The sequence below is a fragment of the Pleurodeles waltl genome, chromosome 8 (genome assembly GCF_031143425.1).
Source record: "Pleurodeles waltl isolate 20211129_DDA chromosome 8, aPleWal1.hap1.20221129, whole genome shotgun sequence".
In the NCBI taxonomy this organism is placed as follows: domain Eukaryota; kingdom Metazoa; phylum Chordata; class Amphibia; order Caudata; family Salamandridae; genus Pleurodeles; species Pleurodeles waltl.
Genome location: NC_090447.1, coordinates 612,679,643 through 612,696,300, shown reverse-complemented (window position 1 = coordinate 612,696,300; position 16,658 = coordinate 612,679,643). Strand labels below are relative to the sequence as shown.

General features: G+C 44.2%; 1 protein-coding gene across 2 annotated transcripts in view; it reads right to left on the bottom strand.

The window, feature by feature from the left end:
- Positions 1-16,658, bottom strand: part of FRMPD4 (FERM and PDZ domain containing 4) — a 1,397,101-nt gene that overhangs the window by 647,143 nt on the left and 733,300 nt on the right. For both annotated transcript variants that reach the window (XM_069204702.1, XM_069204703.1), the window contains exon 3: positions 11,694-11,854. In XM_069204702.1, coding sequence (XP_069060803.1) covers positions 11,694-11,854 — 161 coding nt within the window. The remainder of the gene's footprint in view (positions 1-11,693; positions 11,855-16,658) is intronic.

The window sequence follows — 16,658 nt, the reverse complement described above, 5'->3', positions numbered from 1 at the left end:
ATTTAAAAAAACATCTTTTAGTAAAGTTGATTTTAAGATTTCGCGTTTGAAAATGCCACTTTTAGAAAGTGAGCATTTTCTTGCTTAAACCATTCTGTGACTCTGCCTTGTTTGTGGATTCCCTTTCTGGGTCAGTTTGACAGTTGGGTTGTTTTTCACCTCGCACTAGACAGTGACACAAAGGGGGCTGGGGTGTAACCTGCATTTCCTGATTAGCCATCTCTGCTACGAGGGAGGGGTGGAGTGGTCACTCTCATCTGAAAGGACTGTGCCTGCCTCTGACAATGCCGGCTCCAATGCCGGTCTGAGGCCTTGCCTGGGCAAGGCAGGATTTCACAAGTAGGTGTGAGTCCCCTTTGAAGAAAGGTGACTTCAAAGACTAAAATGGGTATAAGAAGGGCACCCAAATCTACAGACTTTACAAAACACTTCTGGAACCAAGAGGAACCTCTGCCTGGAGAAGAGCTGATAGCTGAGGAAGAAGGGCTGCCCTGCCTGTGACTGTGCTTTGTGGAGCTTTCCTGCAGTGCTGCTTCTGCCAGAGTAAGAGGGCAAAGACTGGACTTTGTGTGCCTTCCATCTTGTGAAGAAATCTCCAAGGGCTTGATTTAGAGCTTGCCTCCTGTTGTTTGAAGTCTCAGGGACAGCAAAGACTTCTCTCTGCCAGCACCTGGAGTCTCTGGAGAGACTCCTGCTCTGACAAGTGGTGCCCTATCCAGTCCCTGGGCCCTTGAAAGGAAAGCTGGTGGAAATCCAAGGAAATCGACTTCGGACGACTCCGGACCGACGCCGCTGCTGAATCCGGTGACACCGCCTGCACCCGACGCCGTAACCTTCGCTGGAACGCGATGCTCTTCGCAGGCCCGACGCCACTGCATCCCCGCTGAAGTCCACGACTCCGTGGAAGTCACCGCACCACGTCGTGACCGACGCCGCTCGAAGTGCACGGATTCAACATTTCGCACAGACGCCGCGATCCCCGACTTCGCGCAATGGCTTCTTTTCTCTCTTCACCAAAGGTACTGTACTTGGGGGTCTACATGACTCCGTGTCCGGCGCCGCTGGAGTCGGCTTGTTGGGAACGACTCCGTCACAACGCCGTGTTAACATCTCATTGAAGCATTTTGTTTCTAAGCGCTATTTTTGAGTTTAATCTTTAAAAAATCATAACTTGACTTGTGTATGTTGGAGTTTTGTCGTTTTGGTCTTGTTTTGTTTAGATAAATATTTCCTATTGTTCTAAACCGGTGTTGTGTCATTTTGTAGTGTTTTCATTAAGTTACTGTGTGTGTTGGTACAAATACTTTACACCTAGCGCTCTGAAGTTAAGCCTACTCCTCTGCCAAGCTACCAAGGGGATAAGCAGGGGTTAGCTGAGGGTGATTCTCTTTTACCCTGACTAGAGTGAGGGTCCTTGCTTGAACAGGGGGTAACCTGACTGTCAACCAAAGACCTAATTTCTAACAGGAATGGAATTTATCTTATTTTGCATGTGCTGTCTTTAATAACTTGCATTTGCTGATTTGAATTGCCTGGATTATATTAATATATTCTGTAGTCAGGTGACTATTGCTTTCTGCTTAATCGATTCGATTTGAGTTTGCAACTTTAACAATTAGTAGATAATCTTTCACGTTTACAAAAGTAAAAAGTATTCCTTTTTGTCATTCCTGTGGAGCAACATCTGCTTCACTGTCATTGATACACGTTTGAATTTATGGTTTTATCCTCAGTTCTAGGAATAGGTCCATATTAGTATCCACAGCAGAGATCTGAGTTTGTGCCCCGTTTACCCAATGCAAACACTATCCTTATCTCTAAACGCCATCAGTATCTCAAAGTAAAGTCTATTTTGGCTCACTGATGGAAGAAAGGCTTTTTGGTGTTTCCAATAGGAGAAACACATAAAACACCGTTTCCTACAGATTTCATGTTAGCTTTAGTATTAAAATTAAACTTTGATCGTTGATTTCAGAATTGATGATTTTTTTCACTTTGGAAACACGTTTTTTAAATATTTTGTTTCGTATATGCTAGTTGACAAGGTGTCTGGGAATCATAGCAGGAGGCAAATTTGACAATTCATGAAGAAAAATAAATTTTCAATATATCGATCATTGCAAAGTACAAAATTATCATATCTTGGAAAAACAGCAACCCCAACTTGTTATAGGTGGTGATAAAGGAAATTACCTATGACAATGCAATCGCTAAGTTTCGAAAAGAAAAGCACATCCCGCCGGGAAAAGTGACACATGGGAATTTTAAAGAGAAGATATCTCTGTGGAAGTAGAATAAAAGCTGCACTGTAATATGAAAAGAATAGTCATATACATCTGATAAATGCTACTGGTTCTTATTCATGTGATCTAAGTGAGATACTGAAGAACAAATGTGGATGAAACTAGTCCTATCAAGGGTACAGCTTTAACAAAAATAATTTGAGGCGAAACCAAATAAAGAAAGAAAAGATCAACATGTTTATGTCTGATCTGAAAACTCTTGAGTTTGGGTACTTTAGCAATCTCACCAAGTTGATTGCCTTAGTTTTGCTGTGTCTAATATGTCATCTCTGGTGGCCCAGTTTTCTTTTATGCTCCTAGGTGTGACATCAGCTATCTCAAACAGCCTGGACCTAAGCAGGTCAATCAAGGACTATGAATGAATGATACACAGACAAGACACTCCAACAGTGTCTGCTTTAGTTCCTGATGTATGCTCCTTAGGCAATGTTTGCTGTCCAACATAGCTAGCGTAAGGTTGCCCTGACTTTCTGACTCAACATCATCTCCCACGCCAATGACACTCAGCTCATCCTCTTGCTCACCAAAGACCCATCTGACAACAAAGCCAACTTCCGCAATGCCATGACCAATGTAGCCGACTGGATGAGAGACACCTGCCTCAAATTGAACTCAGACAAAACCGAGGTACTGATCTTTGGAACAATCACCTCTGCTTGGGACCACAGCTGGTGGCCCGAAGAACTCAGACCCACTCCCACACTGACTGACCACTCTCGCAACCTCTGCATAATCTTGGACAGCCAACTGACCATGAAACAACAAGTCAACTCAATTGCCGGCTCCTGTTTCCACACACTCCGGATGCTCCACAAGATCTTCAGATGGATCCCAGAAAACACTAGAAAGCTTGTCGCACAAGCCCTCGTCACCAGCCACCTTGACTACAGCAACACACTCTACACCAGTATCTCCTGCCAACTCCTCAGAAGACTCCAAACAATACAGAATGTGGCATCCAGACTCTTCCTGGAACTCCCAAAGCGTACCCATGTCACTCTGCAACTCAGGAAACTTCACTGGTTCCGTGTCCAGAAAAGATGCCAGTTCAAGATGCTCTCACACGCCTACAAAGCTCTCTACAAACTAGGACCTTCCTACATCAATCACTGGCTGAACTTCCATCTTTCCTCGAGACACCTGCGCTCCACATCACTCGCCCTCACATATGTCCCCTGCATCCATCGCACCCGCAGTGGGGGCTGTGGATTTTCCTACATCGCCGCCAAAGTCTGGTACGACCTCCACCTCCAAAAGGCACCCTCCCTGGCAGACTTCAGAAAGCAACTCAAGATCTGGCTTTTCGACGCAGATGCAGCAACGTAATTGCCCAGATACCCCTAGGGGAAATAGTAATGCACTTTATAAAACAGATTGATTAATTGACTTCCTGGACTCCAGCGAATGATGACAGTGATGACCATTAACCTTCTGACTAGGGTCTATAAGATAAGGCTCAGTGGATTAGCCACATTCACAATGATCACTCAAGCCCTCTGCCAGTTTGACTGAATCAATGCACATTCATCAAAAAGAAGACTAAATAGTGATTTGAGTGCTCATGAATTTTACAAGTGCAGTGTTAATGACTCTGCTGATGCTATGCATCAAAAAATGCTGAGGAGTACTTATTCAAGATGATACATTTATTGTTGTATTCAAAATACCAGGAAAGCACATATGGTCTTTGAGGTTTTGGATCTTCATTCCTATCCTACTATAACGTGCACAGCTTTGTACTGACATAAATAGGTTTAAAGATTTTCATTGAAATTCTCCAAACACTTCTGAAGAGATTCAGAAATTATGAGCAGTGATCCAGGGTTTACACACATTCAATTGTTGGATGGTGATTGTGATCAAATTGGTCTGGAGGAGACAGAACCTTGGACTTTAAATCTACAAATTAACTCTTATAAGGAGAGCTGCAAGGCTTTAATGAGCCCTTTATAAGTGGGCTGGAATTCATACCTTACTCCTCACTCCCCTCAGCATTACAGAAAGAGCAGTCATTAGTAATTCCAAGATGGCAGAAATACTCCTGATTACATGGTTCTGTGGAAAAACCTGCACAAATTTGTGTTTTCACGCTGATTCTTGCATGTTTGTTACCACTTCCCCCTAGATTTTCATCCAGGCACTCTGGTTATTGACCTCACTAGGCTCATCGGTTCGGCCCCAAGTGCATATGATCTGGGAGGCATGACGGATATTGAATGTATGTTAGAGACATCTATGTAAGGCAGGTAAATACATCTAGACATGTATAGAGCATATTCCAGCACCGTCGTTGTAAACCACAAGGTCAAGCAACAGGAAAAGTTTGGGGTCGCTCAGAAGTAATTGGGGACCACTTTCAAATTACAAATTACTGAAGCAAATGCAGGGTAATGCCTTGAAGAAAGAATGGTGGGGCATTATTAATGAGACACTTGACTATTTTCCAAAAATGTCAGCACTACTACGGGTAACATTCACAGCAAAATAAATCAATGCTGGGAAACATAGTTATGATAATTATATTTGGAGGTGACACAGCTGCACTATGCTTTTAAATACAGTCTTTTAGTGCTAAGAATACAATTATGTTTTAATCCTTCATAGAATACAGTTGTGTCTATCTTTCTGAATATTTGGGATTGAATAGTCATTGGTCGTTATCTTTACTGGCCTTGCCCATCACCTATTAAAAGTTTGGATTTGCGTAGTTTTAAAATACCATAATTTTGTACCTTTCATTGATGATTGTGAGACCGAGTTCGGGGGGCGGGAGGATGTTAGGACAGACAAGGACTACTATGCAACAACAGGGGAGGTTACGTTTATTTGCCACTGATGTCATGGGGGTTCATCCTACTGTGGCTCAGAAAACTGACACAAGTACACCCCTCGTGCATTTGACTTGGTTTGCGAGGGCAAACAGTCAAAATCTTCTCAGGGAGGTAGTGTGGAGGCAACAGCTCAGCAGTCAAGCAAGAGACACAATACCATGTTGCCCAGCCCAGTGCTTATATTTTAGTTCAAGGAAAGTACTTTAACCTATAGAAAAACAAAATGCTACAATATACTTTTCAGGTACAGGGGTGTAATCTCATGAACAATCCTAAATGAGATGCTAAACCCCCTCTGTTGATCTGGCTATGTCAAAAAGTTAGCTAATGTCTATAGTTGCCGGTATAAAATGGCACTGATTAGAAACAAGTAAATGGCATTGATTAGGCACAGGTCTATTTCACTCTGGAATACACCAATTGCTAGATGCACCACGTTCTCACCTGGGTAAAAGACTTTAGTTCATATAGCAGATTGCTCCAGTCCTCACCATCAGGATCTTGTGCCGTCCACAGTGAGGCCCATTCTAACCTTCTCAGAATAGATGCAGCTCTTGAGATTCTGGTTGGAGAGTTCTGTGGGCCTGCGCCTTCCATTGGGTCTCGGTTGACCTGAAGGCTATGGCCTTTCTGCAAGCATCAGTTGGGTTAAGTACAGCAGGTCTGCCTGCACAATGAGCACTTGTCTTTGGCAGCTAAACCCATCCAGGCCCACTGCAGAAGGGTACTCCTTCACAGCAGTTGCAGTCTCTGAGAACATCCTCTGCTTCTTCTCCTAGACAGTCTTTCCTCCCACAAGGCCAGGTCTTTCCTTCCCTCTCTCAGCAGGAAGGTATGCTTCTGGTCAATAGGTAACCCCCAGATAAGCAAGAAGTGCAGACTTTGGGCGATGTCTCTTCACCTCTGGTAGACTGACTGTTATTCAGTAACCAGCTCTGATGACACAGCAAGTCTTTGAGTACTCTGCAAATCACTCCTTTCTTTGCTCATGAAGAACTTCGAACTGGTACAAAGTGGAGTGGTTTGGAACTCACTTTTATACTCATTATCCTGACAAGAGCCATAGATCTGCTGTCTAAAGTATCACAACTAGTTTAAGGTGGTTCACTTTCCAATGTAATTTACTGTCTATTTCTCATACACAGGATTTGTGCAAAGTGAAGGCTTTCATTGGAGATAGTAATAAAGCTAGCTACAAGGATGAATATCCAACACATGGGCACAATAAATTATGAGATCTCTGCACCTGGCTGTCAACAGTTTTTCTGAAGCAGTACTAGGGACAGAGATAATGGTGTCTTCTTCTTTTAAGCATCCTCAATTTGACTATCAGATACTGCAGGTCTGCCCTTCAACCCTACCATCTACCAAATGGCTGTGCTAACTAGTGCTAACTAGTGTTAACTAGTTAGAAGCCTTCTGCCAATGACATCATTGAATTTCTGATGATAACCCTGCCTCCCATCCCCCTCATGTCAGTGTCTGGGTCTCCACTTTAGAGCATTAGAAAGGCAATCAATACACATCCATTGTCTAGTTAAACTCTACCCACCATCCATCTTGCACCAGGGCAAACCATGGGCCTTTCAAAAGGGATCCCACTGCTCCCAGAACTCAGACTGTCACCAAACACAGAGTCCAACTGTTACACATGTGGTACTTTTCCACTGCACATATCTGTGCTTGACACACACACACACACACACGGACAGAATGTCGGCACAAGTGTCTGGAGTTCACATAATAGCAGAATGTGGTATGAGAGGGTTACTTGACTGCACTCTCCGTTGAGAAAGGAAAAGATTCTGACCAGACCAATGATTAAAAAACTTGGTACACTGCCACCACCACTTTATATACCTTACCCAGGGTATGAATAGTAATCTAGTGGTCGCTATGAGCATGATTGGTATGCCCCTTCATGTAGGAGGCTGGCCTGGTTTGTAGTGGGTATCTTGGGTACTTACACCTTATACCAGATCCACTTATCCCTTATTAGTGAAATGTAGTAGTGTTTTAGCAGCTTAGCTTGATAGAGGTAGCTATAGCAGAGCAGCTGAGGCTGAACTAGGAGACATGCAAAGCTCCTGCAATACCACTTATAGTTACACAGCACTTATACACAAGTAAAGACAATACTCAGTGTTACCAAAAATAAAGGTAGTTTATTTGGATGTTACAAGGCCAAAAATATCTTAGAGGCAATACTCCTTCTGGAGGTAAGTATTATACACAATATATACACTAGACACCAAAAAAAGGTAAGTAATTAGACATAGGATAGTGCAAATAATTGTAAATGCTATAGAATGCAATGGGAGAAAATAGGTCTAGGGGCAACACAAACCATATACTAAGAAAGTGGAATGCAAATCATGAATTTCCCCCTAGACAAGTGTATTCTGTAGAGAATCGTTGGGAGAGTAGGAATACAGTAAAGGTAAGTAAATTACCCCACGCCATAGCCCAGAAAAGCAGGAGTAAAGTACTGCAAGTTTCCTTAGGACACACTACAAGTCGTGATTAGAGTTATTGCAAGAACCAAGAAAGACTGCAAACAACAAATGGTGGGTTCCTGGACCTGAAGACCTGCAAAGGAAGGAGACCAAGTCCAGAAGTCGAAAGAAGTTCCAGGAAGGATAGGAGCCCCTGCTAACCCAGAAGAGGGTGCAAAAGAAGAGTCCCCGGTTGGACGAAGACTGCAGAAATGCACACAAGGAAGATGTCAGCGGGTTCCTGCATGATGCACTGGCTGTCCCATGGAGAGAAGTTGGATGCAGGCGAGTTTTGGCACTGTATTTCTCCAACAAGCCTTGGTTCTAGCAAAGTCGCATTTTGCATCAAAGTGATGCTGTCTGGACCCAGGAGGGACCTGGGAGCCTCAACTCTGTGTGAGGAGGAAGAGGGAGCTGTCAGCACTTTAGAGAGCCCTCAGACCACCAGACAGCACCCACAGGAGTCCCAGGACATGGGGACAAAAGAGGAGCAATTTGCGGTTGGTGCAGCATTACAAAGGGAGGCCCCACGCAGCCAGAAAACAACTCAGCGAGCTGAGCGTCACAGGATAGAGTGCCATGGACATGGGCCAGGCTGTGCACAAAGGAATTTTTGCAAAGAGTGCACAGAGGCCTCAGGAGGTGAAGAAGACGCGGTGCATAGGGGTACTGTCGTTCTCGGGAAGGCAAGGTCTTGACTCCTACAAATTGGGGCAGCAAGACCTCAGGACTGTCTGTGTCGAAGGGGTCCACCACCTGTGTTCCAAGGAGCATGCTCGTCGCCATGAGAGGAGTCCAAGAGAACTGATCATTGACTTAGAAGGTGCCTGCTTGAGCAGGGAAATGACTCCGTCACTCCACAGGAGATTTCTTCAGTCCTTCTGGTGCAAGGTGAAGACGGGGAGTCCCCAGAGGGTGCACACCATGGAAACTGTTGCTGGCTGGAGCTGAAGTTGCAGAGGAAAAGTAGCCCTTCTGGATACTTTGTTACCGTTACTGCGGTTCCTGGAGCAGTCTGCGGTCGATCCAAGGTCAGAGAATGAAGTAGTAGTTGCAGAGGATTCCTGCTGGAAACTTGCAAGTAGAATCTGAATAGAAACCCACAGGAGAGACTCTAATAGCCCTGAGAGGGGAAGTGGCTACCTTATCAGGTATGGACCTATCAGGAGGGGTCTCGGACGTCACCTGCTGGCCCTGGCCACTCAGAGGCCTCCAGAGTGTCCCAACGCCTTGGAAAATAGGATGGCTGAAGTCTAGGACACAATGGAGGAGCTCTGGGTACCACCCCTGGGATGGTGATGGACAGGGGAGTGGTCACTCCCATTACCTTAGTTCAGTTTCGCGCCAGAGCAGGGGAGAAGGGGTCCCTGAACCGGTGTAGACTGGCTTATGTGAGAAGGGCACCATCTGTGCCCTTCAAAGCATTTCCAGAGGCTGGGGGAGGCGCCCCCTCCCCAGCCTGTTACACCTATTTCCAAAGGGAGAGGGCGTAAAGCTGCCCAGACCCTAGGAGGGCAGAACTGTCTGTGAAGTGGCAGCAGCTGTAGCTGCATTGCAAGCCTCAGAGAGCTGGTTTGGCAGAAATAGGGGTCCGTGGTGGAGCCCCCAGGATGCATGGAATTGGCTCCCCAATACCAGATTTGGAATGGGGGGACAATTCCATGATCTTAGACACCTTACATGGCCATATTCGGAGTTACCATTGTGAAGCTACATATAGGTAATGACCTATATATAGTGCATATGTGTAATGGCGTCCCCAAACTCACTAAGTTCCGGGAATTAGCCCTGAACTATATGGGGGCATCTTTGATAGTGCAAGGGTGCCCTCACACTTACTAACTTTGCACCTAACCTTCAGTAAATAAGGGTGAGACATATAGGTGACTTATAAGTTACTTAAATGCAGTGAAAATGGCTGTGAAATAGTGTGTGCACTATTTTACGCAGGCCGCAATGGCAGGTCTGTGGAAGGGTTTGTCTGAGCTCCTTATGGGTGGCAAAATAAATGCTGCTGCCCATAAGGATCTCGTGGAAACCCAATGCCCTGGGTACCTAGGTACCATATACTAGGGACTTATAAGGCGGGTCCAGTGTGTCAATTGAAATTGGTAAATTAAGTCACTACCCTATAGTGACAAATTTAAAAGCAGAGAGAGCATAAGCACTGAGGTTCTGGGTAGCGGAGCCTCAGTGACACAGTCCAGCACTACTGACAACACACACATTAAGCCACAAACTATGAGCACTGGGGTCCTGGCTAGCAGGATCCCAGTGAGACAGGCAAAACACACTGACATATAGCATTTTCACTATGAGCACTGGGACCCTGGCTAGCAGGATCCCAGTGACACAGTAAAAACACACTGACACACACTCACAAACAGGCCAAACGTGGGGGAAACCATGCTAGAAAGAGGCTCCTTTCTCACACTTCAGGTCACAGAACAGGTTCTAGACCTTGTGTTACCATGGACAGGCATACACCTCTGACAGGTACAAGCTAGATTAGCGTGATGGCAGGGCCAAACAAAATGCCAGCATGCCAGTTGTCTTGCAGTCAGATACTCAGGACAGGGGAACACATCTATATACCATGCAGGGGATATTAGGGTCTCAACAAACATCATATGTTTATTGATTTGTCTAATTAGATTGTTCATCAATAATCCCCAGTGGATGTTTACACCTCTAACTAGAAGTGAGAGCTTCACAGCTTTGCAGCCTAATCTCCAAAATATGTTCTTCCAATCTTGGAGAGTGTAACAAATTGGGTTATTAGTTGAGAGAGGTGAGATTTCCACTCAAATAATAAATACAATCCTTATCAGGGTCAAACACAAAAAGTAACTAAATAGTCCTGTGCTTAACCATCTGTTAGCTTGGCACAAAGGAAACTAAGATTAATTTAGGGGCAATGTTTAAAGTATTTATGAAGCACTCAAACAGAAATAAAGTGAATAGAAAACACAAGAATAATCCCAAATCAATTTATTAAAATAGACTAAATTTCAATAAATAAAATGGCACCAAAATGACAAAAATCTGATACGTAGACACGGAGTTAAGAATTTTTGAAGCTCAAAGTAAAAATAGTACCAAGAATCACAAAGCGACAATTATGTTGATCTGGTCACGATGGACTGGGTCAAAGCCAAAAGTTCTGCCCAACTGCGATGAAGCAACGGTCGGCTACAGAGACCGGGTTCGTCCCAGTGAAAAGTTTTACCTTCGAACTTAGTCTAGGTTCCAAGAAAGAAGCACTTGTCGATGAAGTCACGGTGGTCATGCTGCAAGCTGGATCTGGAGAGGAGTCCGCCAATCGGGGCTTGCTGAAGTCTCAGGTCTTGGTCAGAACTTCGAGTTGGCGGTATAGTTCCTTCCAATAGCTTGACATAGACCTGCAGTGGATAACCACCAACAGTTTCTGTGCACTTGTGCTTGTGTATGGCGACTAACAAATATGCCCAGAATTCCGATGTTTGGAACATCTTCTTGATGTCCTCAACAACATCATATAGTTTTGCTAATAGTGCATTGCTTTTGTCCATTATCTCCTTCCACAGGCATGTTTTTGTATTCAATGCAGTCTTTAGCATGACATGGTCCATCACATAACGTGGCGTTGTACCATTTCATCAGCCAGTATTTACTGAATGTGGATTTTGATTGTTTGTACCACCAATGACGTGAGACCTAAAGGCAGAAGGCAGGTTCTTATGACATTAAATAGATGATGCACTATTTATGGTGAACAAATAAAGTTAAGGAGACTTTCTCACGTTATTTTATGCTACTCTATTTTGGAAACATCATGATGGGCACCAAGCATGTCTCAAACAAATGAGATTGCAGTTTAACTAAACTCCAGCTAAGTTATTTTAGTGCATAGTGCCTTCATTACATGCCTTAATATGGTTAAATATGTGAAAGAAGGTGTTCAGAGATGCTTCTTCATTCATTGCGTGATCTACAATCCCAGATACTATCTTCCCATCATAATACACAGTGACCCAGTGTTGCACAGAAACACCTTTCATATATGTTTTTAAAGAAAGCCTCACCTGGAGTTACAGAGCGAACAACAACTGGTTTTTCACTTCCAGCCACAAAACCAAAGCCGAGCACGGGATCCCGCCTCATTTCCACTTTTCGCTGGGTGGGAGGATTAATTGTGCAGTTCTCAATGCGAAGATCTTCGAAAGATGCTGGCTGTGTCAAGTGACTGCGGAGAGAAAGTTCAAAGTTAGAATATTCATTCAAACAGCTGTCCAGGTAACATTCTAACTTGATGTACAAACGGGAGAAGCCTGATCACTTCTAAGTTAGAGAATAAATTATGGATCACCTGTGTACAGAATCAAATCTTGTGCTAGTTCTAGGGTGTCAAAGCTTTAGTAGAATATATCGGTGCTGATCATCTTTGATTTACAAGATATATTGACATCCATCATGCATGAAACGAAGCAATTTGTCAAAAAACTCTTTCCAGAAATATAGAACATTTAAGAATATACTTTTTACTACATATAGGGGGTCATTCCGACCCCGGCGGTCAAGGACCGCCGGGGCCGGGGATGCGGGAGCACCGCCAACAGGCTGGCGGTGCCCCGCAGGGCATTCTGACGGCCTTCCGCTGCCCTGGGAATCCCCCATAGCGGCGCAGCTTGCTGCGCCGCCATGGGGGATTCCGACCCCCTCACCGCCATCCTGTTCCTGGCGGCTCCGACCGCCAGGAACAGGATGGCTGTGAGGGGTGTCGTGGGGCCCCTGGGGGCCCCTGCAGTGCCCATGCCAATGGCATGGGCACTGCAGGGGCCCCCGTAAGAGGGCCCCACCTTGTATTTCAGTGTCTGCTGTGCAGACACTGAAATACGCGACGGGTGCCACTGCACCCGTCGCACATACCCACTCCGCCGGCTCCATTCGGAGCCGGCTTCCTCGTGGGGAGGGGTTTCCCGCTGGGCTGGCGGGCGGCCTTCTGGCGGTCGCCCGCCAGCCCAGCAGGAAAGCCAGAATGGCCTCCGCGGTCTTTCGACCGCGGAGCGGCCATTTGGCGGCTCCCTCCAGACGGGCGGCTCCCGCCGCCCGCCGAAGTCAGAATGACCCCCATAGTTTTGAATGACTTGACATTTCTATGTTTGGGCTAATTCCTGTACATTTAATTGACAGAACTGAGGAATCTGCTAACTGATTTAGTGCAAACATAAACAGACTGTGCTAGGCTATAACTGGATGTTAATGATAAATACAGAATTAATTGTGCTCATTTCACTCCCATGTTGTCGATAATAGTGCATCTTCCTAATTCAAGGCAATGAAGATTGCAAAATGGTGGTTCCAGGCAAAGTATGTTACAAATCTGAGTCCTGTCAACCATGGCACAACTACACAACCACAACCTCTCTCAGAAGTCTGTTTTGAAGCCAGTGTCCGGGATTAGGTTCTGACTTGCTGCCAGGCTTTGGTACCCAGGAGTGGATCTGTTAAGTGGTCCTCACTATAAATTCACAAAGATTCTAGGGCAAACTGGGAATACACTGGATGAAAACACAAACTAAACCAATCTTCGCTACATCCTTGTTTCAGAGGAATTAACTGAATTTGCATGATTACAAGGTTGAGATAGTAATTAGGAAATTTTAAGAATGCCTTCAGATGTGAGTTTGAAATCCAGCAATTTCTTAACTCAAGGCTCAGAACTCCCCTGTTTCTTAGAGTTCAAAGACCACAACTTTGAAATGCCCTCACCTCGAAATTAGGGCCAGAATCCAGCCACATGTTCCTCAGGTGATTCCCGAAGTATGGAACGGAATGGAAAGTCCTTTGAATAAAGATTTTCAAGCTGAAAGTGCAGTGACTGAGGAATAACAGTTAGGTGTTGCTACCTGCTTGTCTTTAATTACATTGTGGGGTTGAGCTGAAAAACTACAAATGGTTCTACATTGAGTTTCTCTGATGAGGCCTTATGGGTTAATGCCGAAAACCCCATAAATAAATACACATATAGCTAAAAGGAATTGAAAAATATAGGTAACAAGCAGCTATCACATTTTAAGATTTCCCAGTAATCTGACTGTAAAACTAGTGTTGATTATATTGATCTACTGTGACTGACTATTCTGTATGTACCACACCTAATGCAAACAAAACTATAAAGAACATCTTTTTCACACCTCTAAATTGATTGTTATAACAAACACGTATATCGCACCTTTCAAAAATATTGAACTCCTCTATTGTGTATTTATTCCACTCCATGTGGATGGTCCAGAATTAGTAAACAAGAAAGAAACTCCAATTTCACAAGAGCAACATTCAAGCGAACTGTTCATAGGAATGCTTAAAGTAACATGGTTCTTCCAGGATCAAGGAAATTACCATCATAAAATAAATTCAAGTACTATCCCAGCGTGAAGCCACTACAACTAATTAAGGATCCTCTCTCTGAATGCACAACAGAATAATCCTAAATCTTTACAGACTGGACAATGGCCACGGCTCCAAATATAGTTACAGAGACACAAAGGGCCTGATTTAGAGTTTGGCAGACGGGTTACTCCATCACAAACATGACGGATATCCTGCCTGCCGTATTACGATCCAATTATATCCTATGGGAAGTGTGATACAGTGGACAGGATATCCATCCCATTTGTGACGGAGTAACCCGTTCGCCCAACTCTAAATCAGGCTCATAGATACACTCATTCTTTAAACAAGTGCCTATGACAAATCTCACATCAGTACAATAACTGGATCAGACTCCTTGATTGGCATTCTTTGGAAAGAAAGTGAGGGAACACCCTAAAAGAAAGAAAGAGAAAATAGAAAAATAGAAATGCAAAGTGAGAGAGAAGGAGAGTTGAGGAAGAAAAAGAGGAATATATAGTTAGAGATGTGGGAATGCTATTGAATTGGCTATAAAGATTTAGATGTGTGTATTTATTATATATATATATATATATATATATATATATATATATATATATATATGGTGATCAAGGCCCTTAGAGGACACAACGTGTTGTGTGTTTGTTTTGAATTACCTACATGATGGCTTCACAGATACTGGGTGAGATTTTGAATTTTATTACTGATTGTCTCCATCAGATCTGCTCCATCCCCTTATAGCCGAGTTGGCCACGAGTACTATTTTGTGTACTATAGTTGCAGATATAGCTATATAGATGTTTGGTAAAAGAGAGAACAGAAAAAAATCCTCAGAAGCTGCACTGAAAATAAGAAAGATCGCAAGATACTGATTAGATCCAAGAGAGGGTGAATAGCATTCAAGAACTTACAAAAATGAAATAAAGTAAACTTGAAGAACTAATACATGAAGAATGTCAGCCTCAATCAATCAGTCAATCAAGATTTAAAAAGTGCGGCTAATCACCCAATAGGGTATCTAGGAGCTCGAAGGTCCTGAAGGCTTATTCGAACAGCCAGGTGATCTCCTTGGGTTCGGAGGTGAAAGGTGGGAGGTAGATCCTCTGGGTTCTTCCAGTGAGGAAGGAGGTGATCCATCTGAGCCCATCCCTTTGGATGCCAATGTGGGGGAGTCTTTTGATCAGCATTTGGTGGGATATGGTATCAAAGACTGCTGAGAGGTCAAGGAGAATCAAAGCTGCTGTTTCTCCTTGGTTGAGGAGGGTTTGAATGTCATTGGTGGGTGTTTTGTTGCTGAGATTTCTGCGTTAGCCAGATTGGAAGACGTTGAGTAGCTGGTACTGCTCCAAGTATGTCATGAGTTGCTTGTTGATGATCTTTTCCAGTAAATTTGCTGGGAATGGGAGCAGGGAGATTGGCCAGTAGTTTTTGGGTTCGCTTGGGTTGGCGGAGGGTATTTTGAGTGGCGGATTGACTTTGGTGTGTTTCCACGCATTGGGAAATGTTGCTGTGGTGATAGAGGTGTTGAGCAGGGTAGTGAGTTCCTTGCCAATACTTTGGTTTCCAAGGTTGAAAATGTGGTTCAGACATGGGTCTGTGGGATGGATGGATTTTATGGTGGGGTTGATGTCCTAGTTAGAGAGGATGTTCCAGGTGGTCAGCGTGTGGTATGTGTCGGTTACAGTGGTGGTGTATCTGTTGAAGAAGTCCATAGGTATGGGTTGGACTTCGAAGTTTTTGTATATGGTTGCAATCTTGTAATGGAAGAAGTGGGTGAGGTTGTCACACAGCTCCTGTGAGGGTGTGATGTTGTTTTTGTTGGCATCCAGGTTGGAGAATTCCTTAATGATGTTGAAAAGTTCTTTGGCATTCTTGGCACAGATTTTGATGTATGCGGCAAGGGCTGTCTTCTTTGTTGCCCTCAGCAGGCGGTGGTAGAGATTAAGGTAGTTCTTGAAGACTGCTCTGTCGGAGCTGTCCTTGCTGGGGTGCCATCTCCTCTCCAGATTTTTGCTGTCTCATTTCTCTGTTCTGAGCCTAAACACTATTCACAGGAACAGAAACACAAGTACAAATATCTGAAAAGAGATAGAGAGAAACAACACATTAAGGGCCCGATCACAAGTAATGCATATTTCTAGGTATCTACTTCGGTTCTTTTTCCAACAGGCCTGAATGTCTTCACAGAATTTTTGCAACTATGAATTAAGCCCCTTGAAATTGGAATTCACTGAGTAGACCGGATTTATCACACAGAATTCTCAGTTTCAGGGGGGCTACCACCACATTTACCACCTGCTCTTAGAAGGTGCTAAATGGATGTGTGGGCTCTTGAGAGAAGGGAGAAGGAAGGGTATTTAGGAGGGTGGGTGAAGCTAGGGAAGAATGTTACCTGACAGGAGGGGACATGCTCCCCAATTCCTTGGTAGAGTGTTGGGAGGAGGCCAGGGCATGGGTCTGGACTACAATGCCGCCTTTTCCCAAAGCAATATTATTGGTAGGATTTTCTAGCTGCCAAAATCTGGCCCAATGTTCCCACAGGCTGCAAACCCAGGTTCAGGAAAACTGAGCGGCTGATTACTGTACAGTACAAAATTTCCATGTGGGACTCGTAATTGGGGACTATAAGAATAAGA